This window comes from Phoca vitulina, unplaced genomic scaffold, assembly GCF_004348235.1.
Source record: "Phoca vitulina isolate PV1807 unplaced genomic scaffold, GSC_HSeal_1.0 scaffold33, whole genome shotgun sequence".
In the NCBI taxonomy this organism is placed as follows: Eukaryota; Metazoa; Chordata; class Mammalia; order Carnivora; family Phocidae; genus Phoca; species Phoca vitulina.
In genome coordinates this window covers 22,343,670-22,364,687 of record NW_022589736.1, presented here as the reverse complement: position 1 = coordinate 22,364,687, position 21,018 = coordinate 22,343,670, and the positions used below count along the sequence as shown (strand labels likewise).

Sequence of the window (21,018 nt, the reverse complement as noted above, 5' to 3'; positions counted from 1 at the left end):
AAGCATAATCTTGGGTTTGGCAATGACTTTTCAGATATAACACCAAAGGTACAATCCATGAAAGAAAGAATTGGTACTCTGAACTTAATTAAAATTAAAAACTTCTGCTCTGCAAAAGACATAGTCAAGAAAAGGAAAAGATAAGCCACAGGCTGTTAGAAAATATCTGGAAAAGACATATCTGACATTTTGCACAAAAACTATGACAAATAATACTAACATTGGTATGGAGCCACAAAATACCCCAAATAGCCAAAGCAATCTTAAAAAAAGAAGAAGAAAGCTGGAATATCACAATTCTAGATCTCAATATCTACTACAAAGCTGTTGTAATCAAAACACTATGGTACTGGTACAAAAACAGACACACATATCAATAGAACTGAAAAGAGAACACAGAAATAAACCCATGCCTCCATGGTCAAATAATCTATGACAAAGGGGAAAAGACAGTGGCTTCAATAAATGGTGCTGAAGGGGCACCTGGGTGCCTCAGTTGGTTAAGCATCTGCCTTAGGCTCAGGTCAAGAACCCAGGGTGGTCCAGGGATCGAGCCCCTAGGCTCCCTGCTCAGTGGGGAGTCTGCTTCTCCCTCTCCCTCTGCCCCTCCCCTGCTCGTGCTGGCATGCACTCTCTCTCTCTCAAATAAATAAAATCTAAATAAATTAGTTAATAAATGAATGGTGCTGAAACTGGATGGCTACATTCAAAAGGATGAAACTGGACCACTTTCTTACACCATACACAAAAATAAACTCAATATGTTAAAGACCTAAATGTGAGACCTAAAGCCAGAAAATTCCTAGAAGAAAACATAGGCCATAGAAACATTTTTCTGGATATGTCTCCTCAGGCAAGGAAAATAAAAGCAAAAATAAACCATTGGGGCTACATCATAATAAAAAGTTTTCGCAAATAAAAGGAAATCATTTACAAAACATAAAGGTAACCTATTGCATAAGAGTGTCTCTGTCAATGATATATTTGACAAGGGGTTAATATCCAAAATATATAAAGAAGTTATTCAACTCAACACCAAAAAAAAAAAGTGATTGAAAAATGGACAGAAGATCTGAATAAACATTTTTCCAAAGAAGACATACAGATGGCCAACAGACACATGAAAAGATGCGAAACGTCACTAATCATCAGGGAAATATGCAAATCAAAAACAATGAGATATCACCTCACACCTATCAGAATGGCTAGAATCAAAAGGACAAGAAATAACAAGTGTTGGCAAAGATGTGGAGAAGAAGGAATCTTTGTGCACTGTTGGTGGGAATGTAAATTGTTATAACCACAGCGGAAAACAGTACAGAAGTTCCTCGAAAAATTGAAAACAGAATTCAGAAGACAACTAAATTACCTTTTTATTTACATAAAGTTTTCTATTCCTCAAAAGAAAATTAAAAATAGAAATGCCACATGATCCAATAATTCCACTACTGGGTATCTGGTACCCAAAGAAAACAAAAATGCTAATTCAAAAAGATACATGCACATCCTATGCTTATACCAGCTTTATTTACAAGAGCCAAGATATGGAAGCAACCCAAGTGGCCACTGATACATGAATAAAGAAGATGTGGTATATATACATATATGGAATAGGAAGGAATACACACTGGAATATTATGCAGCCATATAAAAGAATGAGAACTTGCCATTTGCAACAGCATAGATGAACCTACAGGATATTATTACGCTAAGTGAAATAAGTCAGACAAAGACAAATACCTATGATTTCCTTATGTGTCGAATCTAAAAAATAAATGAATAAGCAAGCAAAAAGCAGAATTAGACCTATAAATACAGAGAACAAACTGATGGCTGCCAAAAAGGAGGGACATGGGGGATAAGCAAAATGGGTAAAGAGGAGTGGGAGATACAGGCTTCCAATTATGGAAAGAATACATTATGGGAATTAAAAGATACAGCACAGGGAATATAGTCAATAGCATTTTAATAGTATTATATGGTGACAGATGGTAGCTACACTTGTAGTGAGCAAATATGACATACAGAGTTGCTGAATCACTAGGCTGTACAGCTGAAACTAATGCAACATTGTGTTGTCAACTGTACTCTAAGAAGAGACATATCTGATAAAAAAGATTTATCCAAAATATATAAAGAACTCTTAAAAGTCAACAATAAGAAAACAAATGAACTGATTTTAAAAAGAGCCAGAAACCTTGACACCTCATCAAAGAAGATATACAGATAGCAAGTAAGCACAAGTAAAGAAACTCCACATCCTATGTCAGCAGAGGAATGGAAATTTAAACAATGAGATACCACTACACACCTATTATGATGGCCAATATCCAGAACAATGACAACACCAAATTCTGGTGAGGATGTAGAGAAAAAGGAACTCTCAAATCATTGCTGGTGGGAATGTCAAATGATTCAGGCACTTTGGAAGACAGTTTGGCACTTTCTTAAAAAATTAAACATACTCCTACCATATTTTCCCACAATCACACTCTTTGGTATTTACCCAAAGGAAGTGAAAAATTATGTCCACACAAAAACCTGCACAAGGATGTTTATAGAAGCTTTATTCACAATTGCCAAAACTTGAAAGCAACCAAGATGTCCTTTTGTAGGTAAATGGATACATAAACTGTGGTATATCCAATCAATAAAGTATTATTCAGTCCTAGAAAGAAATCAGTTATCAAGCCTTGGAAAGACATGGAAGAATCTTAAATGCATATTACTAAGTGAAAAAAGGCAGCCAGAAAAGGGTACATACTATAAGATTCCAACTACATGACATTTTGGAAAAGGCAAAAGTATGGGCATAGTAAAAAGATCAGTGGCTGCCAGGGGCTGGAGGGTAGGAGGGATGAATAGTTGGAAAACAGAGGATATTTTGGGCAGTGATATTCTGTATGATACTATCATGGTGGATACATGTCATTATACATATATCCAAACCATAGAACATAAAACACCAAGAGTGAATCCTAATATGAACTATGAACTTTGGGTGATAATTATATGTCAATGTAGGTTCACTGATAGTAACAAATTTACCACTTTGTTGAGGGGTGTTGATAACAGGGGAGGCTATATATGTGTGGGAATAGGGGATATAAAGGATATCTCAGTACCTTCCTCTCAATTTTGCTGTGAACCTGAAACTGCTCTAAAAAATGTCTTAAAATGTTTTTTTAAAAAAGACATGGACGGACCATGACACACTATGGACTCTGAGAAACAAACTGAGGGTTCTAGAGAGGAGGGGGGTGGGGGGATGGGTTAGCCTAGAGATGGGTATTAAAGAGGGCACGTATTGAATGAAGCACTGGGTGTTATACGCAAACAATGAGTCATGGAACACTACATCAAAAACTAATGATGTAATGTATGGTGATTAACATAACATAATAAAATAAAATTTAAAAAAAGACATGGAGGAAACTTTAAAGCATATTACTACGTTAAAGAAGTCAATCTGAATAAGCTACATACTGTATGATTCCAACTATATATAACATTTTAGAAAAGGTAAAAACTATGGAGATAGTAAAAAGATTAGTGGTTGTTGGGCTTGACAGGAAAGGGGAATAAACAGACAGAACACAGAATTTTCAGGGTAGTGAAACTATTCTGTAGGATACCATGTCATTAAATATTTGTAAAAACCCATTGAATACAACATACAACACCAAAAGTGAACCCTAATGTCAACTATGGACTCTGGGCAATAATGATGTTTCAGTGTAGGTTCACAGCTTGTAATAAATGTACCACTCTGATAGTGGGGGAGGATGTGTATGTGTGGTGATAGAGGCTACATTGGAAATCTCTGTACTTTCCACTCAGTTTTGCTGCGAATCTGAAACTGCTCTAAAAAATGAAGATTAGTAGCTGCCAGAGGCAAGGGAGGAGGTGGGGAGCGGGGGGGGGGGGGGAATGGATGAACTGGTTTTGTTTTGTTTTAAGTTCAAATAAGCTGCATTTAAAAAAAATAAATAAATAAGAGCTAGTTGTCTGCCACTCAAGCAAAATTTCCCCACCCACACAGCACTTAAATCTACCCATTATCTATTCCTTCTTTAATTTTTGTGCGTGGGAACTTCTTTTGGGTGTTCACTTCCTAAAAATGGAAATGCACAAATTTACTTACAAATTCTCAAAGTTGAGGGGCGCCTGGGTGGCTCAGGGTCCTGGGATCGAGCCCCAGATAGGGCTCCTGGCTCAGCGGGGAGCCTGTTTCTCCCTCTCCCTCTGCCTCTGCCTCTCTCCCTGCTCATGCTCGCTCTCTCTCCCTCTCCCCCTCTCTGAATCTCTGTGTCTCAAATGAATAAAAAAAAAATTTTTAAAAAAACAAATTCTCAAAGTTGAGTATTTACGAAAATGTCAGTGCAAAACACGTATCTACAGGTTCTAAACTAGAAAGTATGATTCCATTCTTACTGAATAGACAACACCGCTAAAAAAAAGTTTATTAATTTTTTTAAAACTGCCTATATCAGAAAAAAGAAAGTCCTCAAATAAATTCTATCATCTTATACCTTAAAAAATTAGAAAAAGAAGAATGGAGTAAACCCCAAAGTAAGAAATAGGAAGGAAAAAATAAAATCAGAGCAGAAAACTAAAACTACTGAAAACTAAAATACAAAACATTAAGATCAACAGAGAAAATCAATGAATACAAAAGCTAATAATTTAAGATCAATAAAATTCAAAACCTCTAGCCAGCCTAGATTAGAAAACAAAAAAGATACCAATTGCCAAAGGTACCTCAAGAAGAAATAGATAACCTAAATAGTCCTCTATTAAAGAAATGGAATTATAGTTTAAAATCCTTCCCAAGGAAAACTCTATGCCCAGATGGCTTTAAAAGTAAATTCTACCGGGCGGGGGGGGAACTGGAGGGGGAGACGAACCATGAGAGAATATGGACTCTGAGAAACAAACTGAGGGTTCTAGAGGGGAGGGGGGTGGGGAGATGGGTTAGCCTGGTGATGGGTATTAAAGAGGGCACGTTCTGCATGGAGCACTGGGTGTTATACGCAAACAATGAGTCATGGAACACTACATCAAAAACTAATGATGTAATGTATGCTGATTAACATAATAAAAAAATAATAAAAAAGTAAATTCTACCAAACATTAAGAAGTAATACCAAATCTAGACATACTCTTCCAGAAAACTGAACAAAAGTGAACATTTGGCAACTCATTCTGAGGCCAGCATTATTTTGTAACCCAATCCAAAGACAGTCTAAGAAAACTACAGGGGCGCCTGGGTGGCTCAGTCAGTTAAGCGTCTGACTCTTGATTTTGGTTCAGGTCATGATCTCAGGGTCGTGAGTTCAAGCCCCCATTCAGGCTCTGCTCGGGATAGAGTCAGCTTGAGATTCTCTCTCTCCCTCTGCCTCTCTGCTCCTCCCCAGACTCTCGCGCGCTCTTTCTCAAAATAAATAAATGAAATCTTTAAAAAAAAAAAAAAAAAGGAAAAGAACACTACAGGCCAAGATCCCTCATGAACACAGATGCAAAAATTCCTTTAAATTTCAAAAAGCTGAATTCAATAATACATAAAAATGGTAATATTATCAAGGCCAGGTGGGATTTATCCCAGGAATGCAAGTTTGGCTTAACGGGGGGGATCAATCAATGTACTTCACCTCATTAACAGATTAAAAAAGAAAAAAAAAACCTATCATATCAATCTATCAAAATATGAAGAAAACTGATTTGACAAAATCTAATATCCATGGCTGATAAAAACTCTCAGCAAATTAGGAACAGAAGGAAACTTCCTAAACATCATATATAAGGTTAAAAGATTACTTTCCCCCTGGGACACCTGGGTGGTTGAGTTGGTTAAGTGTGGGATTCTTGATTTTGGCTCAGGTCATGATCTCAGGGTCATGAGATCGAGCCCCTCTCATGGGGCTCCATGCCCAGCATAGAGCCTGCTTAAGATTCTCTCCCTCTGCCCCTACCCCTGCTCATGTTCTCCCTATCTCTAAAATAAATAAAATCTTAAAAAAAAAAAATTACTTCCCCCCTAATATCAAGAACAAAGCAAAGATGCTCACTCTCACCACTTAAATATTTAACAATAAAATAAGAAATAAGGGGCAGATCAGAAAGGATAAAGTACAACTATCTTATTTGTAGTTGCCATGATCATCTATGAAGAAAATCCCATGGAATCAATTAAGCTACTGGAAATAAATTTTCAGCAAGTTTGCAAGGTACCAGATAACCATGAAAAATTTAAAAATGTATTTCTAAGGAACAATCAGAAATTGACATTTTATTTTTTTTAAGATTTTATTTATTTATTTGACAGAGAGAGAGAGAGAGAGAGACAGTGAGAGAGGGAACACAAGCAAGGGGAGTGGGAAAGGGAGAAGCAGGCTTCCCGCCGAGCAGGGAGCCTGATGCGGGGCTTGATCCCAGGACCCTGGGATCATGACCTGAGCCGAAGGCAGACACTTAACGACTGAGCCACCCAGGTGCCCCAGAAATTGACATTTTAAAAAAAGATCCTAATAGCAACAAAAAACATCAAATATTTAGGAATAGAGCTGAAAAAAGATGTAAAAAACCTGCACATTTGTTGCTAAGATAAAGACTTAAATAAATGAAGAGATGTACTCTTTTCATGAATCAGAAGACTCGATATTGTTAAGACATCAATTCTCCCTCAAAATGATTTGTAGACTCAATGCAGCTTAAATCAAAATACAGGCAATTTTATTTCTACAACTTAACAATCTGATTCTAAAATTCACATAAAAACAGAACATAGAATAGCCATAATGACTTTGAAAGAGAAGAACAAAGTCGGAAGATGGATCCTACCAGACCTAACTGGTTATTATAAAGCTACGGTAATCAAGATTGTGTGGTATTAAATGTAAAAGCAGACAAACAGATCAATGGAGAACTGATACATATATGGTCAAATGGGTTTCAACAAATGTGGGTAAAGGCAATTCAGTGGAGACATGTGGGTCTAGAAAAACTGGTTATCTATAATTCAATAGATAAGTCATTCAGTAAGTGAACTTTGATGTATAACTCACATTATATGCAAAATTTAACACAAAATGGATCATAGACCTAAATGTGAAACATAAAAATATAGAACTTCCAGAAGAAAACATATTAAAAAATGTATATACTGAGCATTTAATTAATGTTGGGGTCATGGGTTCGGGCCCCACATTGGGCTCCACACTGGACATGGAGTCTACCTTAAAAAAAAAAAAAGTCTTTTTAAGCCACCGAGTGAGAAAAATACCTGCAAAAATAATGTATCTGATAAAGACTTGCATCCAGAACACATAATGGCTCACAAAATACAGTATTAAGAAAACAAACAAGCCAATAAAAAATGGCAAGTAGTGGATAGATCTGAGCAGACCTTCACCAAAGAAAATAAAGAAATGTCAAATATGCACATGGAAAGATGTTCAACATAATGTAGTCATTAAAGAAATACAGACTGAAACCACGAGAAATTACTGCATACCCACTAGAAATGCTAAAATTATAATGACTGATCATACCAAGTGTTGCAGAGAATGCAGAGGAATAGGAACTCTGGTACATTGCTGGCAGAATCGTTGTGGTACAACTATTTTGGAAAATAGTGGAATAGTGTCTTAAAAAATTAAGGATGCACTTACCATGTGACCTAGTTATTCCATTCCTCAGTATTTATGCAAGAAAAATCTGTCTGTATAAAGATTTATATAATGTTCCCAGTAGCTTTACGTGTAATAGTCAAAAACTGGAAAACAATCTGAATGTCCATCAATTACTGAATGGATAATCATTATGGTTATGTCCATACAACAGCAAGTAGTCAGCAATAAAAAGAAGCTACTGATACACACAACATCGATGAATCTCAAAATACTTATGCTGAGTGAAAGGAGTCAGATAAAAAAAGTGTACATACTGTATGTTTCCATTTTTAACATTCTAGAAAGTTCAAACTAGAACTTTCAGATCATCATATGACTCAATACAACAGCTAGTCCTCATATTATTATGACATGGTTAACTTTTTTTTTTCTTTAACTTGGCTTCCAGCATATTCACATCCTCTTGGTTTTCTTCCAAACCCTGGCCTCTTCTCAGTCTTGTTTACTAGTTTCCCCTCTTCTTTCCACACTGGCAGCCCTAGGGCTTCCTAAGACCTTTTCTCCCTACTCCCTACCTGCACTCACTCCTCCACTGGCACCCACTCTTACGGCTTAAAGTAAACTCTACAGAGATACAACTCCCAAATTTATATCCAAAGTCTGGACCTCTTTCCCAAATGCCAGACTATGCATGCCACTGGCTAATTAACATTTCTACTTGGATGTCTAATAAATATCTCAACCCTAATGTAGGCAGAAGAGCCCTGCCAAGATGTCCACATCCTAATCCTTGAAACCTGTGATATGTTATATTACATGGCAAAAGGGCCTTTGCTAATGTAACTAAGGTTACATACTTTAAAACAAGAAAATTATCCTGGATTTTTCAGGTAGGCCCAATCTAATCTCATGAACCCTTAAAAGAAGAGAACGTTCTCTGGCCAGAAGAAGAGTTGCAGCAGAAGTCAGAGAGATTCCAAGGGTGGGAAGGATTCAACAAGCCACTGCTGGCTCTGAAATGGAGAGACCCACATGCAAGGACTGAAGAGAGCCTCTAGAACATAAGGGCAGACCCCAGTTGAGAGCCAGAAAGGAAATGGGCATAAATCTAACCACCTGAATGAGCTTAGAAGCACTTGCTCCCAGGTGAGAACCCAGGCCATCCAACACTGTGATTTCACCTTTGAAAGACCCAGAGTAACCAGCTGAGCCCACCCAGTCTTCTGGCCTACAGAACAAGAACATAATAGGTTTATATCGTTTTAAACTGCTAAATTTGTTCTGACAGCAGGAGGATACAAATACCATATCCAAAACTGAATTCTTCATCTTGCCCTCAACCTACCACACCCACAGCCTTTCCCATCTTTGTTAACAGCAATCCATTCCCGGCCCAATACCCTTTGACTCTTCTTTGGACCCTCTCTTTCTCTCACACCTCTCATCTTCTCTGTGAGAAAGCTACTTTTAAATATACTCAGAATCTGATCACCTCTCACTACCTCCATTGTTAACACCATCTCTCTCTGCATTATTGTAATAATCTCCTAATGGCCTCCCTGCTTCCATCCTTGACTCTCTACAGTCCATCTGCAACAAAGCAGCCAGAGATCCTTACAGAACCTAAGACAGATCATACCACACCTCAGTTCAAAATGCACCAATGGCTCACTTTTCATTCAAACTAAAAAACCAAGCCATTCCACTGGCTTTTAGAGCCCTGCATGACTGGCCCCTTGCCCAGCCTCATCTCCTACTGTACTTCCTTCCACCCCACCCCTGCTACCTATGTCTCCACTATCTTTCCCTGTCTCCATTTATTTTCAAATTAGGCATATAATAATAATCTTAATAATATTTAACATTTACTATAATAACTGTAATGCTTCCTATGAACCAGATATTGTTGTAATTGCTTTACATATATTTTCTCACTCAATTCCAATCATTATTTCCCCCACTTTACAGAAGAATGAAACTGAGTTACAAAGAGGTTAATCAACCTAAGAGCTCATTCAGTAAGGGGTGAAGCCAGAATTCAAAATCACAGGTGGTCAAAACCCACTCTACAGCCCAAATTCTTAATCTCAATGATGCCCACCCCCAAGTAGTTAGCCTTACTCAATTATTTTTCAAAAGCAAGTACAGAATAAACAGAAGGTAGGATAAAGGACTAAGAAATGGGAATCCTAAAGTGCTTAATGTAGGGTTAAAGAGGTGGGAAAAGTTAAAGGGAACCAGGACACTGGGAATGAAAACACTTCTTAAAGGTAAAAGCCAGCACACAACTAGTTCTTATATGAAACAAAATATGGCACTTAAAACTTACTTTCTCTGTGGTAACAGTCAAAGAAGGAACCAATGCAGGTGATGGTTCTGGTTGCTTCTTATGTTTTTGTTTGTGTTTGTCCTTTTCTTTATATTTCTAGAAATGAATAGAAATAAAATCCAATTTAAATTTAAATCATAATCATATATGTACAATAAAGATGAGTTTCTTTCATAATTCTGTTTAGTAATTCAAAATGTTAATGAATACTTGTCAAAAAATAAAAAGATCACTTCGGCTGATCGTGTTCTTATTATTTTGTAAACAATACTAGTAATATAACATTACTAGTATAACTAATTTTAAAGTGACTTCAACATACTTATTCTTAACCAACCTAAAATTATGTATAAACAACTGAAGCCCATAATTATTTGCTACATTTATATCTGGCAAACTGTATTTTCTTCCTGTTAAAAACACCAAATACTTCTGTGTACATTTTATAAATTGCAGTTTAAAATTTACATAGCACTTTGACATGCATTATCACATTAGAATAGTGTCAGATTCTACCACACTATACATTAAATTCTATGGCCTACAAACTAAAAACTCAGGCAAAAAATTCTTTCCTAGGTTTACTCAGAAAAGAAGTGGGGCGCCTGGGTGGTTCAGTCGGTTAAGCATCTGACTTTTGATTTCAGCTCAGGTCATGATCTCAGGATCATTAGACTGAGCCCAGAGTCAGGCTCCGTACTCAGCAGGGAGTCTACTTGAGATTTCCCTCTCTTGCTCACACATGTGCTCTTTTCTCTTTCTCTTTCTAAAAATCAATCAATCTTTAAAAAAGGAAATGAATGAATTAGCTATCTCTAACAAAAATAATCTAAAGTCAGGGTGTGCTACTTTCCCTTTGAAGTACTAAAACTGATGAACTGAATATAAGAAAATTCAATTAATTAGAAGTTAATTACATATCAGGAGCCCAACTTTATTTAACAACAAAAAATTTTAACCGAATTGTTTTCAGTTGTTCGAATCGATATGTAAGAATCAGTATTGGGTGTGAAATTTACTATCATTTAAAGAGTTACTTTTTTTTTTAATTTTTTATTGTTATGTTAATCACCATACATTACATCATTAGTTTTAGATTAGTGTTCCATGATTCATTGTTTGTGCATAACACCCAGTGCTCCATGCAGAACGTGCCCTCTTTAATACCCATCACCAGGCTAACCCATCCTCCCACCCCCCCTCCCCTCTAGAACCCTCAGTTTGTTTTTCAGAGTCCATCGTCTCTCATGGTTCGTCTCCCCCTCCGATTCCCCCCCTTCATTCTTCCCATCCTGCTATCTTCTTTTTTTTTTCCTTAACATATATCGCATAAAGAGTTACATTTTAATAGTGACAGATCTTAATAATGATCCGCTAATCATGCACCAATTTCTTTGCATCTATACAAAAATACTGATTCGAAGGGGCACGCACACTCCTCCCATCATAAGATGTCCTCTTCTCTACCCACATAAACCTGGTTAGCTTTGTGACTTGCTTTGGCCAAGAGGATATGGCACAGTGATGTACAAGTTCAGGAGCTCAAAGCTTTAAGAAGTCTTAAATGGCTTCCACTTTTGCCCTTTGGATTCCAGCCACCATGTAAATAATGAGTTCATACTCTCTGATAGAGAAGCCAAGTAGACACTGAGACTCTATGGAGAACTGAGGCACCCCACCCTACAGGCAGCACCGGACATGTGAGTAAGACTGTCTTGCTGGAATTATTTAGTAAAACACTTAAAATGTCAAAAGAATAAAAAAATAAAATAAAATAAAATAAAAACCCTATCTTATACCACCCCACCAATCACCAGTTGAATGTAGCCTCATGGGTAAACCCAGTTGATACCACATGGAAGAAAGATGAATTGTTCCTGCTGAGCCCTGCCTGTTATAAGCCACTATAAATTGTGGGGTGTTTTCTCAAGCAACAGTAGCTAACTGAAACAGGACTAGAATCCACAACTGGGTAATTTATAAATATGAGGCTCAAATGATCCTGGGTCTATAAGTTCTCTATCAATATTTTTCTCCCATAGAGATAATAAAGGGGGACGCCTGGGTGGCTCAGCATTAAGCGTCTGCCTTCGGCTCAGGTCATGGTCCCAGGGTCCTGGGATCTAGCCCCACATCGGGCTCCCTGCTCAGCGGGAAGCCTGCTTCTCGCTCTCCCACTCTCCCTGCTTGTGTTCCCTCTCTCGCTGTCTCTGTCAAATAAATAAAATCTTTCAAAAAAAAAAAAAAGATAATAAAGAAGGCTTTTCTGTCCTTCCTGTTCTACTTCCCATAATGGCTTTTATTCATCAAGGGTAGAAGAGCTGGGATGATTTAATAGTAAATGACCCAACAAGGTAAACAAACATTTAAAACACGAAAACTACTTGAGAGTAAAAGGCAAAGTAGGCACATGTACATATAGGAAAATATGAACATACTGAAATCATCATGGAATTATACAGAACTCTGGTCCTATGTGATACATCAAGAAATGTATCCTGAGATGAGGACTGCAAATACTCAGTGTTAACAGACTGAACACATTAAATTACTAGTCTGTAAAATATCAATCAGAGCAGTCTGATTACTTTCATTAAAGAGATAGGCTGATTTTTCTCTGGAAACAGTTTGGAGGTTCCTCAAAAGGTTAAAAATAGAACTCCCTTTGATCCAGCAATTGCACTACTAGGTATTTACCCAAAGGAAACAAAAATACAAAAATACTGATTCGAAGGGGCATGCACACCCCAATGTTTATAACAGCATTATCAACAAACTATGGAAAGAGCCCAAATGTCCACAGACTGATGAATACATAAAGATGTGGTATATATATACACAATGGAATATTACTCAGCCACAAAAATCTTAACATTTGCAATGATGTAGATGGAGCCAGAGAGTATTTTGCTAAGTGAAATAACTCAGAGAAAGACCTTTATACCATATGATTTGACTCGTATGTGGAATTTAAGAAACAAAACAAATGAAGATTGGTGCGGGGAGGGAGGCAAACCAAGAAATAGACTCTGGAGGGGACATGATGGGGGGATGGGTTTTTTTTTTTTTTTTTTTTAAGAATTTTATTTTTTTATTTTAGATACAGAGACACAGCGAGAGAGGGAACAGAACCAGGGGGAGTGGGAGCGGGAGAAGCAGGCTTCCCGCTGAGTAGGGAGGCCAATGTGGGGCTCGATCCCAGGACCCTGAGATCATGACCTGAGCCGAAGGGAGACGCTTAACAACTGAGCCACCCAGGTGCCCCTGGGGGGATGGGTTTAAATAGGTGATGGGGATTAAGGAGGGCACTTGTGAGGAGCACTGGGTGTTGTATATAAGTGATGAATCACTAAATTTTACACCTGAAACTAACATTACACTGTATGTTAACTAACTAGAATTTAAATAAAAATTTGGAGAAAGATTTAAAAGAGAGAGAGGTTGATTTTAATACATCAGAACAAAATGAATTTCCAGCAAAAGACTCAATTATACGTAAATATTTAGCATAATACAAGGAAGGGTTTCCAAATCTGTAGAGAACAACTAAAATTACAAAATAATGATACTAGAAAACCTGGTTAATAATCTGGGGGAAAATATCTTATTCAAAATAAAACAAAATCCAGATGGATTCTTTTAAAGTGTTAAGTGACAAAATAATCTACAAGCCTGGCAGAAAATATTTTTGAAATCTTTAACTTTTAGGAAGAAAAGACTCTTCTAAGTATAAACACAAAGTAAAATATTAGGAAGGGAAAAAGCAGTTTTAGTTATTCAAATTTAAAATGCTTCTACATTTAAAAACCATTAAAAAGCAAAATCCTGGAAAATGAGTAAAATTAATATGTCCTATATTTTAGCACTGTTTAAACTTTTTTACAAATAAATAAAAAATACCTATATATGCCATAGAACAATGTACAAAGGACAGTTCATGAAAGAAATAGACACTGAACAACAAAAAATGTGCAACTCAACCATTAAAGAAGTAAAGGTAATATTTTTCTTTCACCTAGTGATCAAAATTGTTGGGTTTTGTTTTTTATGATAAGACCCAATATTGGCCTGGCTATAGTGAAATGAGCACTTGCATACATTATTAGAGAGATTATAAATATGTGAAGGACAATTTTAAAAGCAAGAATTAGAAACCATAAAAATGCTTTTTGTCCTAGTAATTTCACCTCCAGGAGGTGAACAAAGGTTTAAATACAGTTTATTATAGTACTATTGGCAATAAGAAAAAAAAACTGAAAACAATCTGAATATGCAACAAGAGATATGGTTGAAAAAATTATTATAAAACCATATAATGGCCATTAAAAGTGTGCTCTGTAGGAATACTTAGAGATTTAGAAAAATGGTTAATATGAGTTTGTTTTTAAAATGTATTATGCCTGGAGAGAAAACAACCAGAAGGAAATAAAGTAATACTGGATATTTTTTATGTAAAGCCATAGGTCAGGACAACCAGTGTCACTCCCAAGTGAATCAGTGTGCACAATTAACAATAAAAATAATCAGAATTATACGAATACATAAGTTACCTCATTTAATCCGTAAAAGGGCCCTGCGAGGACCCATTTTTATAGATCAGAAACAAATCGCTTAAACAACCACAAGGTAGATTCTTTTATCTACACTCCCAAAGAAACTTAACTAAAACTTTTAAAAAGCAGATTTTTTAAATTATATGTTAATCACCATACATTACATCATTAATTTTTGATGTAGTGTTCCATGATTCATTTTTTGCGTATAACACCCAGTGCTCCATGCAGAACATGCCCTCTTTAATACCCATCACCAGGCTAACCCATCCCCCCACCCCCCTCCCCTCTAGAACCCTCAGTTTGTTTCTCAGAGTCCATAGTCTCTCATGGTTCATCTCCCCCTCCGATTTCCCCCCCTTCATTTTTCTCTTCCTACTTTTTTTTTTAACATATAATGTATTATTTGTTTCAGAGGTACAAGTCTGTGATTTATCAGTTTTACCCAATTCACAGCGCTCACCATAGCACATACCCTCCCCAATGTCTATCACCCAGCCACCCCATCCCTCCCACCCCCCACCACTCCAGCAACCCTCAGTTTGTTTCCAGAGATTAAGAATTCCTCATATCAGTGGTATACATGTCTTTCTCTGATTGACTTATTTCGCTTAGCATAATACCCTCTAGAAAAGCAGACTTTTTTTAATTAAAAAAAAATAGATAAGGTATCCATGATGAGAAATTTTAACATGGAAATTTAAAAGAGTGGGGAAAGGAAGGAACGAAAAGGAAGGAAAGAAGGGAGAGAAAAATTTCTATTTTAAAGTAGCTTTAGGGACGCCTGGGGGTGGCTCAGTCGGTTAAGCGTCTGTCTTCGGCTCAGGTCATGATCCCAGGGTCCTGGGATCGAGTCCCACATCGGGCTCTCTGCTCCGCAGGGAGCCTGCTTCTCCCTCTGCCTCTGTCTCTCATGAATAAATAAATAAAATCTTTTAAAAAAATAAAATAAAATAAAATAGCTTTAGTTCCACAATGAACTATTTTCCATGTAAAGACACTAAGGAATGAGTTATACAGGAGTTTTTAACCTATGTTTAGAGTTTCCGTGTGCAAACTGGAAGGGGTGAAGAAATTCTGAAAGGAAAATTAAAGGGTAAGACAGTAGAGATAATACTTAAATTCACGTCTTCAGACCCAAAGGAATTAAACAGATCTCAGAGAGTTTTGAAAGTACACATATAATCACTGAACCACTGACAGAAATGTTTAGGATAAATTAGAAAGTAAATTCTAGAAGGAATGCAATCTCGAGCTTGAGCTTACTTACCAGAAAAATTCTAGAGTAAATTTTTTTTTAAGTTTTTTTTTTTTTATTCATTTATTTGAGAGAGAGAGCACAAGCAGGGGGACCAGCAGGCAAACAGAGAAGCAGACTCCCCACTGAGCAAGGAGCCCTACACAGGGCTCTATCGCAGGACCCTGGGATCATGACCTGAGCCCAAAGCAGACGTTTAACCACCTGAGCCAGGCGCCCCCTACAGTAAATTTTTAACAAAGATTAAAAAGGCTAGTATGTAGTAAAGAATTTCATTATCACTAAGTGCCAAGAAGAGTTCATCAGGGAGCTCAATATTAGAAATTAATACATAGTCATAACATGAGAAAGAAAATGAGTTATTTTAACATAATTCAATTCTGTGTTGGAATTGAGTGAGTTTCCAAAAAGGAAAGAGTGCCTATGTTCAAATAACTCTCAACGCTTAAAAAGGTGATGTTAAATCACATTATATTTTTCCAGTGTTAAACAAGTAAAAAAACAAATGAACAAAAACCAGCAAAAAGTAAATAACTAAATAAAATAAGAAAGCCAACAGCAACCAAAACTGGGGAGATGGAAAAGGCAGATAATAACTCATTAAACAAAAACTGGCAACCGAGCAATGAAATAAGAGATTTTAGAAACAGAGCAGAAATTGTCCTGGTCTGAGCTGTAAGATTCAGCTGTTAATCCTGTTTCCAATTCCTTGCAATTCTTAGAATACCATAAAAACTCCCAAATCTGGAAAGAAGAAATCTTTTATCTTTTTGTTATCCTGCCTCCTTAATTTGTTCTTTTTCTGTCTAAAGAGTAGGACCAGCTTCAGGGCAGAAATAGGAAAAAACAGGAGAGAAAGACATGAAGCATGATGAGGTGCTCTTTGAAAGTCAAGGATCTAGGCTAAGAATTAGTTATATAAAATCTTAGGGTATTCTCCCATAGGAATGAACCCCCACATAGCTGAAAGATTAAAATCTAGTATAAGACATTTAATCAAGTATTTAAAAAGAGATCTGACCCTGCCCTACCATTCCCTCTGGCTTCAGAAAGAGGCAAAAATACTTATTAGCCTCACATACCTCAACATAATAAAGACCTTATATGAAACACCCACAGCCAATATCACACTCAATGGTGAAAAACTGAGAGCTTTTCCCCTAAGATCAGGAACAAGACAAGATGTCCACTCTCACCACTTTTATTCAACATAGTACTGGAAGTCCTTGCCACAGCAATCAGACAACATAAATAAATAAATGGCATCCAAACTGGCAAGGAAGAAATAAACTCCTTATAGATGACATGATGCTATATAGAGAAAACCTGAAAGACTCCAACAAAAAACTACTAGAACTGATAAATGAATTCAGGAAAATCAAAGGATACAAAATCAGTGTACAGAAATCTGCTCCATTCCTATACACTAATAATGAAGCAGCAGAAAGTGAAATTAAAACAATCCCACTGACAACTGCACCAAAAATAATAAAATATCTAGGAATAAACTCAACCAAAGAGGTGAAAGACCTGTACTCTGAAAACTATAAAACACTGATGAAAGTCAAAAGAATGCAAAGAAATGGAAAGACATTCCACGCTCATGAACTAGAACAACAAATATTGGTAAAATGTCTATACCACCCAAAGCACTCTAAACATTTAATCCCTAACAAAATAACAACATTTTTCATAAAACTAGAACAATCCTAAAATTTATATGGAACCACAAAAAGATCTCGAATAGCCAGAGCAATGTTGAAAAAGAAAAACTGGAGGTATCACAATTCCAGATTTCAAGTTATATTACAAAGCAGTTAGTAATTAAAACAGTATGCTCCTGGCATTAAAAACAGACACACAGGTCAATGGACTAGAACAGAAAACCCAGAAATAAATCCACAATTAGATGGTCAATAAGATTTGTCAATTAATGACAAACGAGGAATGACTATGCAATGGGGAAAAGACAGTCTCTTCAACAAATGGTTTTCGGAAAATTAGATAGCCACGTGCAAAAGAATGAAATGGGACCACCTTCTTTCACCATACACACATAAAAAAAACCTCAAAATGGATTAAAGACCTAAATGTGTGACCCGAAACCATAAACATCCTTGAAGAGAACACAAGCAGAAATTTCTATGACATCAGCCATATCAACATTTTTCTAGATATGTCTCCTGGGGCAAGGGAAATAAAAGCAAAAAATAAACTATTAGGTCTACATCAAAATAAAAAGCTTCTAAACGTAAAGGAAACAATCAAAACTAAAAGAGAGCCCACTGAAAATGGGAGAGGACATCTGCAAATGACATATCCGATAAAGGGTTAGTTATCCAAAATATATAAAGAACTGATACAGCTCAACACCTAAAAAAAATAATCCAATTAAAAGAGGCAAAAGACACGAACACACATTTTTCCAAAGAAGACATACAAGTGACCAACAGATACATGAAAAGATGCTCAACATTACTCAGATCGGGGAAATACAAATCAAAACTACAATATCACCTCACACCTGTCATGGCTAAAATAAAAAACACACCAAACAAGAAATGTTGGCAAGGATATGGAGAAAAAGGAACCCTCTTGCACTGTTGGTAGGAATGCAAACTGGTGCACCATTCTGGAAAACAGCATACGGAGGTTCCTCAAAAATTATGATCTATGATCTATGATCCAGTAATTGCATTATTTCGTATTTACTGTAAAAAATACAAAAACACTAATTCAAAGGGATACATGCTCCCCTATGTTCACTGAAACATTACTTACAGTAGCCAAACTATGCAAGCAGCCCAAGTATCCATCAACAGATGAATGGATAAAGAAGATGTGGTATATATATACACAATGGAGTATTTTTCAGAGATGAAAAAATGAAATCTTGCCATTTGCAACAACACGAATGGGGCTAGAGAGTATAATGCTAATAGGCAAAATAAATCAGTCAGAGAAGGACAAAAACCATATGTTCTCACTCATATGCAGAATTTAAGAAATAAATGAGCAAAGGGAGGGAAAAAAAGAGCAAGAGAGACAAACCAAGAAATAGACTCTTTACTACAGAGAACAAACTGATGGTTACTACAGAGTAGGTGGGTGGGGGGGATGGATGAAATGGCAGACAGGATTAAAGAGTACATTTATCATGATGAAAAAAATAAATACTTCGCCCTCAAACCCTAGTCTCAAAAATGGTGAGAAGAGATTCAAGAAATTACCTAAATTATAGTGGACCAAATGCCTACAGCCTCCCAAACATGAGTAAGATGAAAAACTATTGCACAGCCAAGAGACTACAGACAAAAAAATATATATATATATAAAAAGAGCAAAACATGCATAAGATAACCAAAACTCAACCTAGGAGTAAATATAACTCAGCATAAAGGTATTTCTCAAAACTGCCCCATGCTAAATAAAACTTACTTTGAACATAAATTCATACAAAACTCAAGAATGAAACGACAAAACAGAAAAAAAGATAAATCAGGGACTGAGAACCAAAGTAATTTAAAAACTAAGAGAGAACAGGTAAACGGAAACAGCAAGGAATAGAATAAACATTGCTGAAAATAAAAACAGTGCTAAAGGGCTTGAGATAATCAGAGTATACAAATGAAAAACAGCAGATATTAAAGCAGTTGAGAGGAACTAATAGCGAGGATGTAGAGAAAGGGGAACCCTCCTACACTGCTGGTGGGAATGCAAGCTGGTGCAGCCACTCTGGAAAACAGTATGGAAGCTCCTCAAAAAGTTGAAAATAGAGCTACCCCAAGACCCAGCAATTACACTACTAGGTATTTACCACAAAGATACAAATGTAGTGATCCGAAGGGGAACCTGCACCCCAATGTTTATAGCAGCAATGTCCACAATAGCCAAACTATGGAAAGAGCCCAGATGTCCATCAACAGATGAATGGATAAAGAAGATGTGGTATATATATATACACTGGAATATCAGCCATCAGAAAGGATGAATACTTGCCATTTGCATCAACGTGGATGGAACTGGAGGGTATTATGCTGAGTGAAAGAAGTCAAGCAGAGAAAGACAATTCTGTGGTTTCACTCATATGTGGAATATAAAAAACAAAACAGAGGAGCATAGCAAAAGGACAGGAAAAATAAAACGAGACAAAATCAGAGGGGGAGACAAACCGTAAGAGACTCTTAATCATAGGAAACCAACTGAGGGCTGCTGGAGGGGAAAGGGTGGGCATATGGGGTAACTGGGTGATGGACATTAAGAAGGGCACAGGATATAATGAGTAACATAAGACTGATGAAAGGGGCGCCTGGGTGGCTCAGATGGTTAAGCGTCTGCGTTCGGCTCAGGTCATGATCCCAGGGTCCTGGGATCAAGCCCCGCATCAGGTTCCCTGCTCGGTGGGAAGCCTGCTTCTCCCTCTTCCTCTCCCACTCTCCCTGCTTGTGTTCCCTCTCTTGCTGTGGTCTCTCTCTGTCAAATAAATAAAATCTTTGGAAAAAAAAAAAAAGACTGATGAAAAATTGGGGCACCTGGGTAGCTCAGCTGGTTAAGCGTATACCTTTAGCTCAGGTCATGATCCCAGGGTCCTGGGATCAAGTCCCACATTGGGCTCCCTGCTCAGCGGGAAGCCTGCTTTTCCCTCTCCCACACCCCCTACTTTTGTTCCCTCTCTCGCTGTCTCTCTCTGTTGAAAAATAAATAAAATCTTTAAAAATAAATAAATAAAATCTTTTTAAAAATTTCAAAAATAACATTTAAAAAAAAAGACTGATCAATCATTGAACTCTACCTCTGAAACTAATGATAACACTATATGCTAATTAACTAAAAGTAAATTAATTTTAAAAAGAGAGAGAGAGGAACTAATACCTACAGAAAACAAAGATAATCAAACATAAGGATAATTCATGTCCCTAAAGTAGAGAATCCAAGGAATGGGGAACAAAAGATGTATTCAAACATAAAAGTTGACAAAATAAATGCATTCTGAAAAACTCTGTTATAGAATGTTTAACAGCAAGACTTCTTGTAATTAAACTTAGTAGAATACAAGGGGGAAAGTGGGCAGGGAGGGGGACGCCAGGGATTGTCTTTGGTCTTCTCCACGGCAATATTCCAGGCCCACTGTTTAAATTCTTAGGGGAAAGAAAGTGTGACCCAACGATATTATATACAGCCAAGATATATAAATTCTAAAATGAAGGCAAGAAAAGATGTTCCACTATGAAAAAAACTCAAGAGAAG

General features: G+C 36.8%; 1 protein-coding gene across 1 annotated transcript in view; it reads right to left on the bottom strand.

The window, feature by feature from the left end:
- Window positions 1-21,018, bottom strand: part of MLLT10 (MLLT10 histone lysine methyltransferase DOT1L cofactor) — a 223,303-nt gene that overhangs the window by 80,986 nt on the left and 121,299 nt on the right. The window contains exon 9 of the mRNA XM_032425848.1: window positions 9,961-10,056. Coding sequence (XP_032281739.1) covers window positions 9,961-10,056 — 96 coding nt within the window. The remainder of the gene's footprint in view (window positions 1-9,960; window positions 10,057-21,018) is intronic.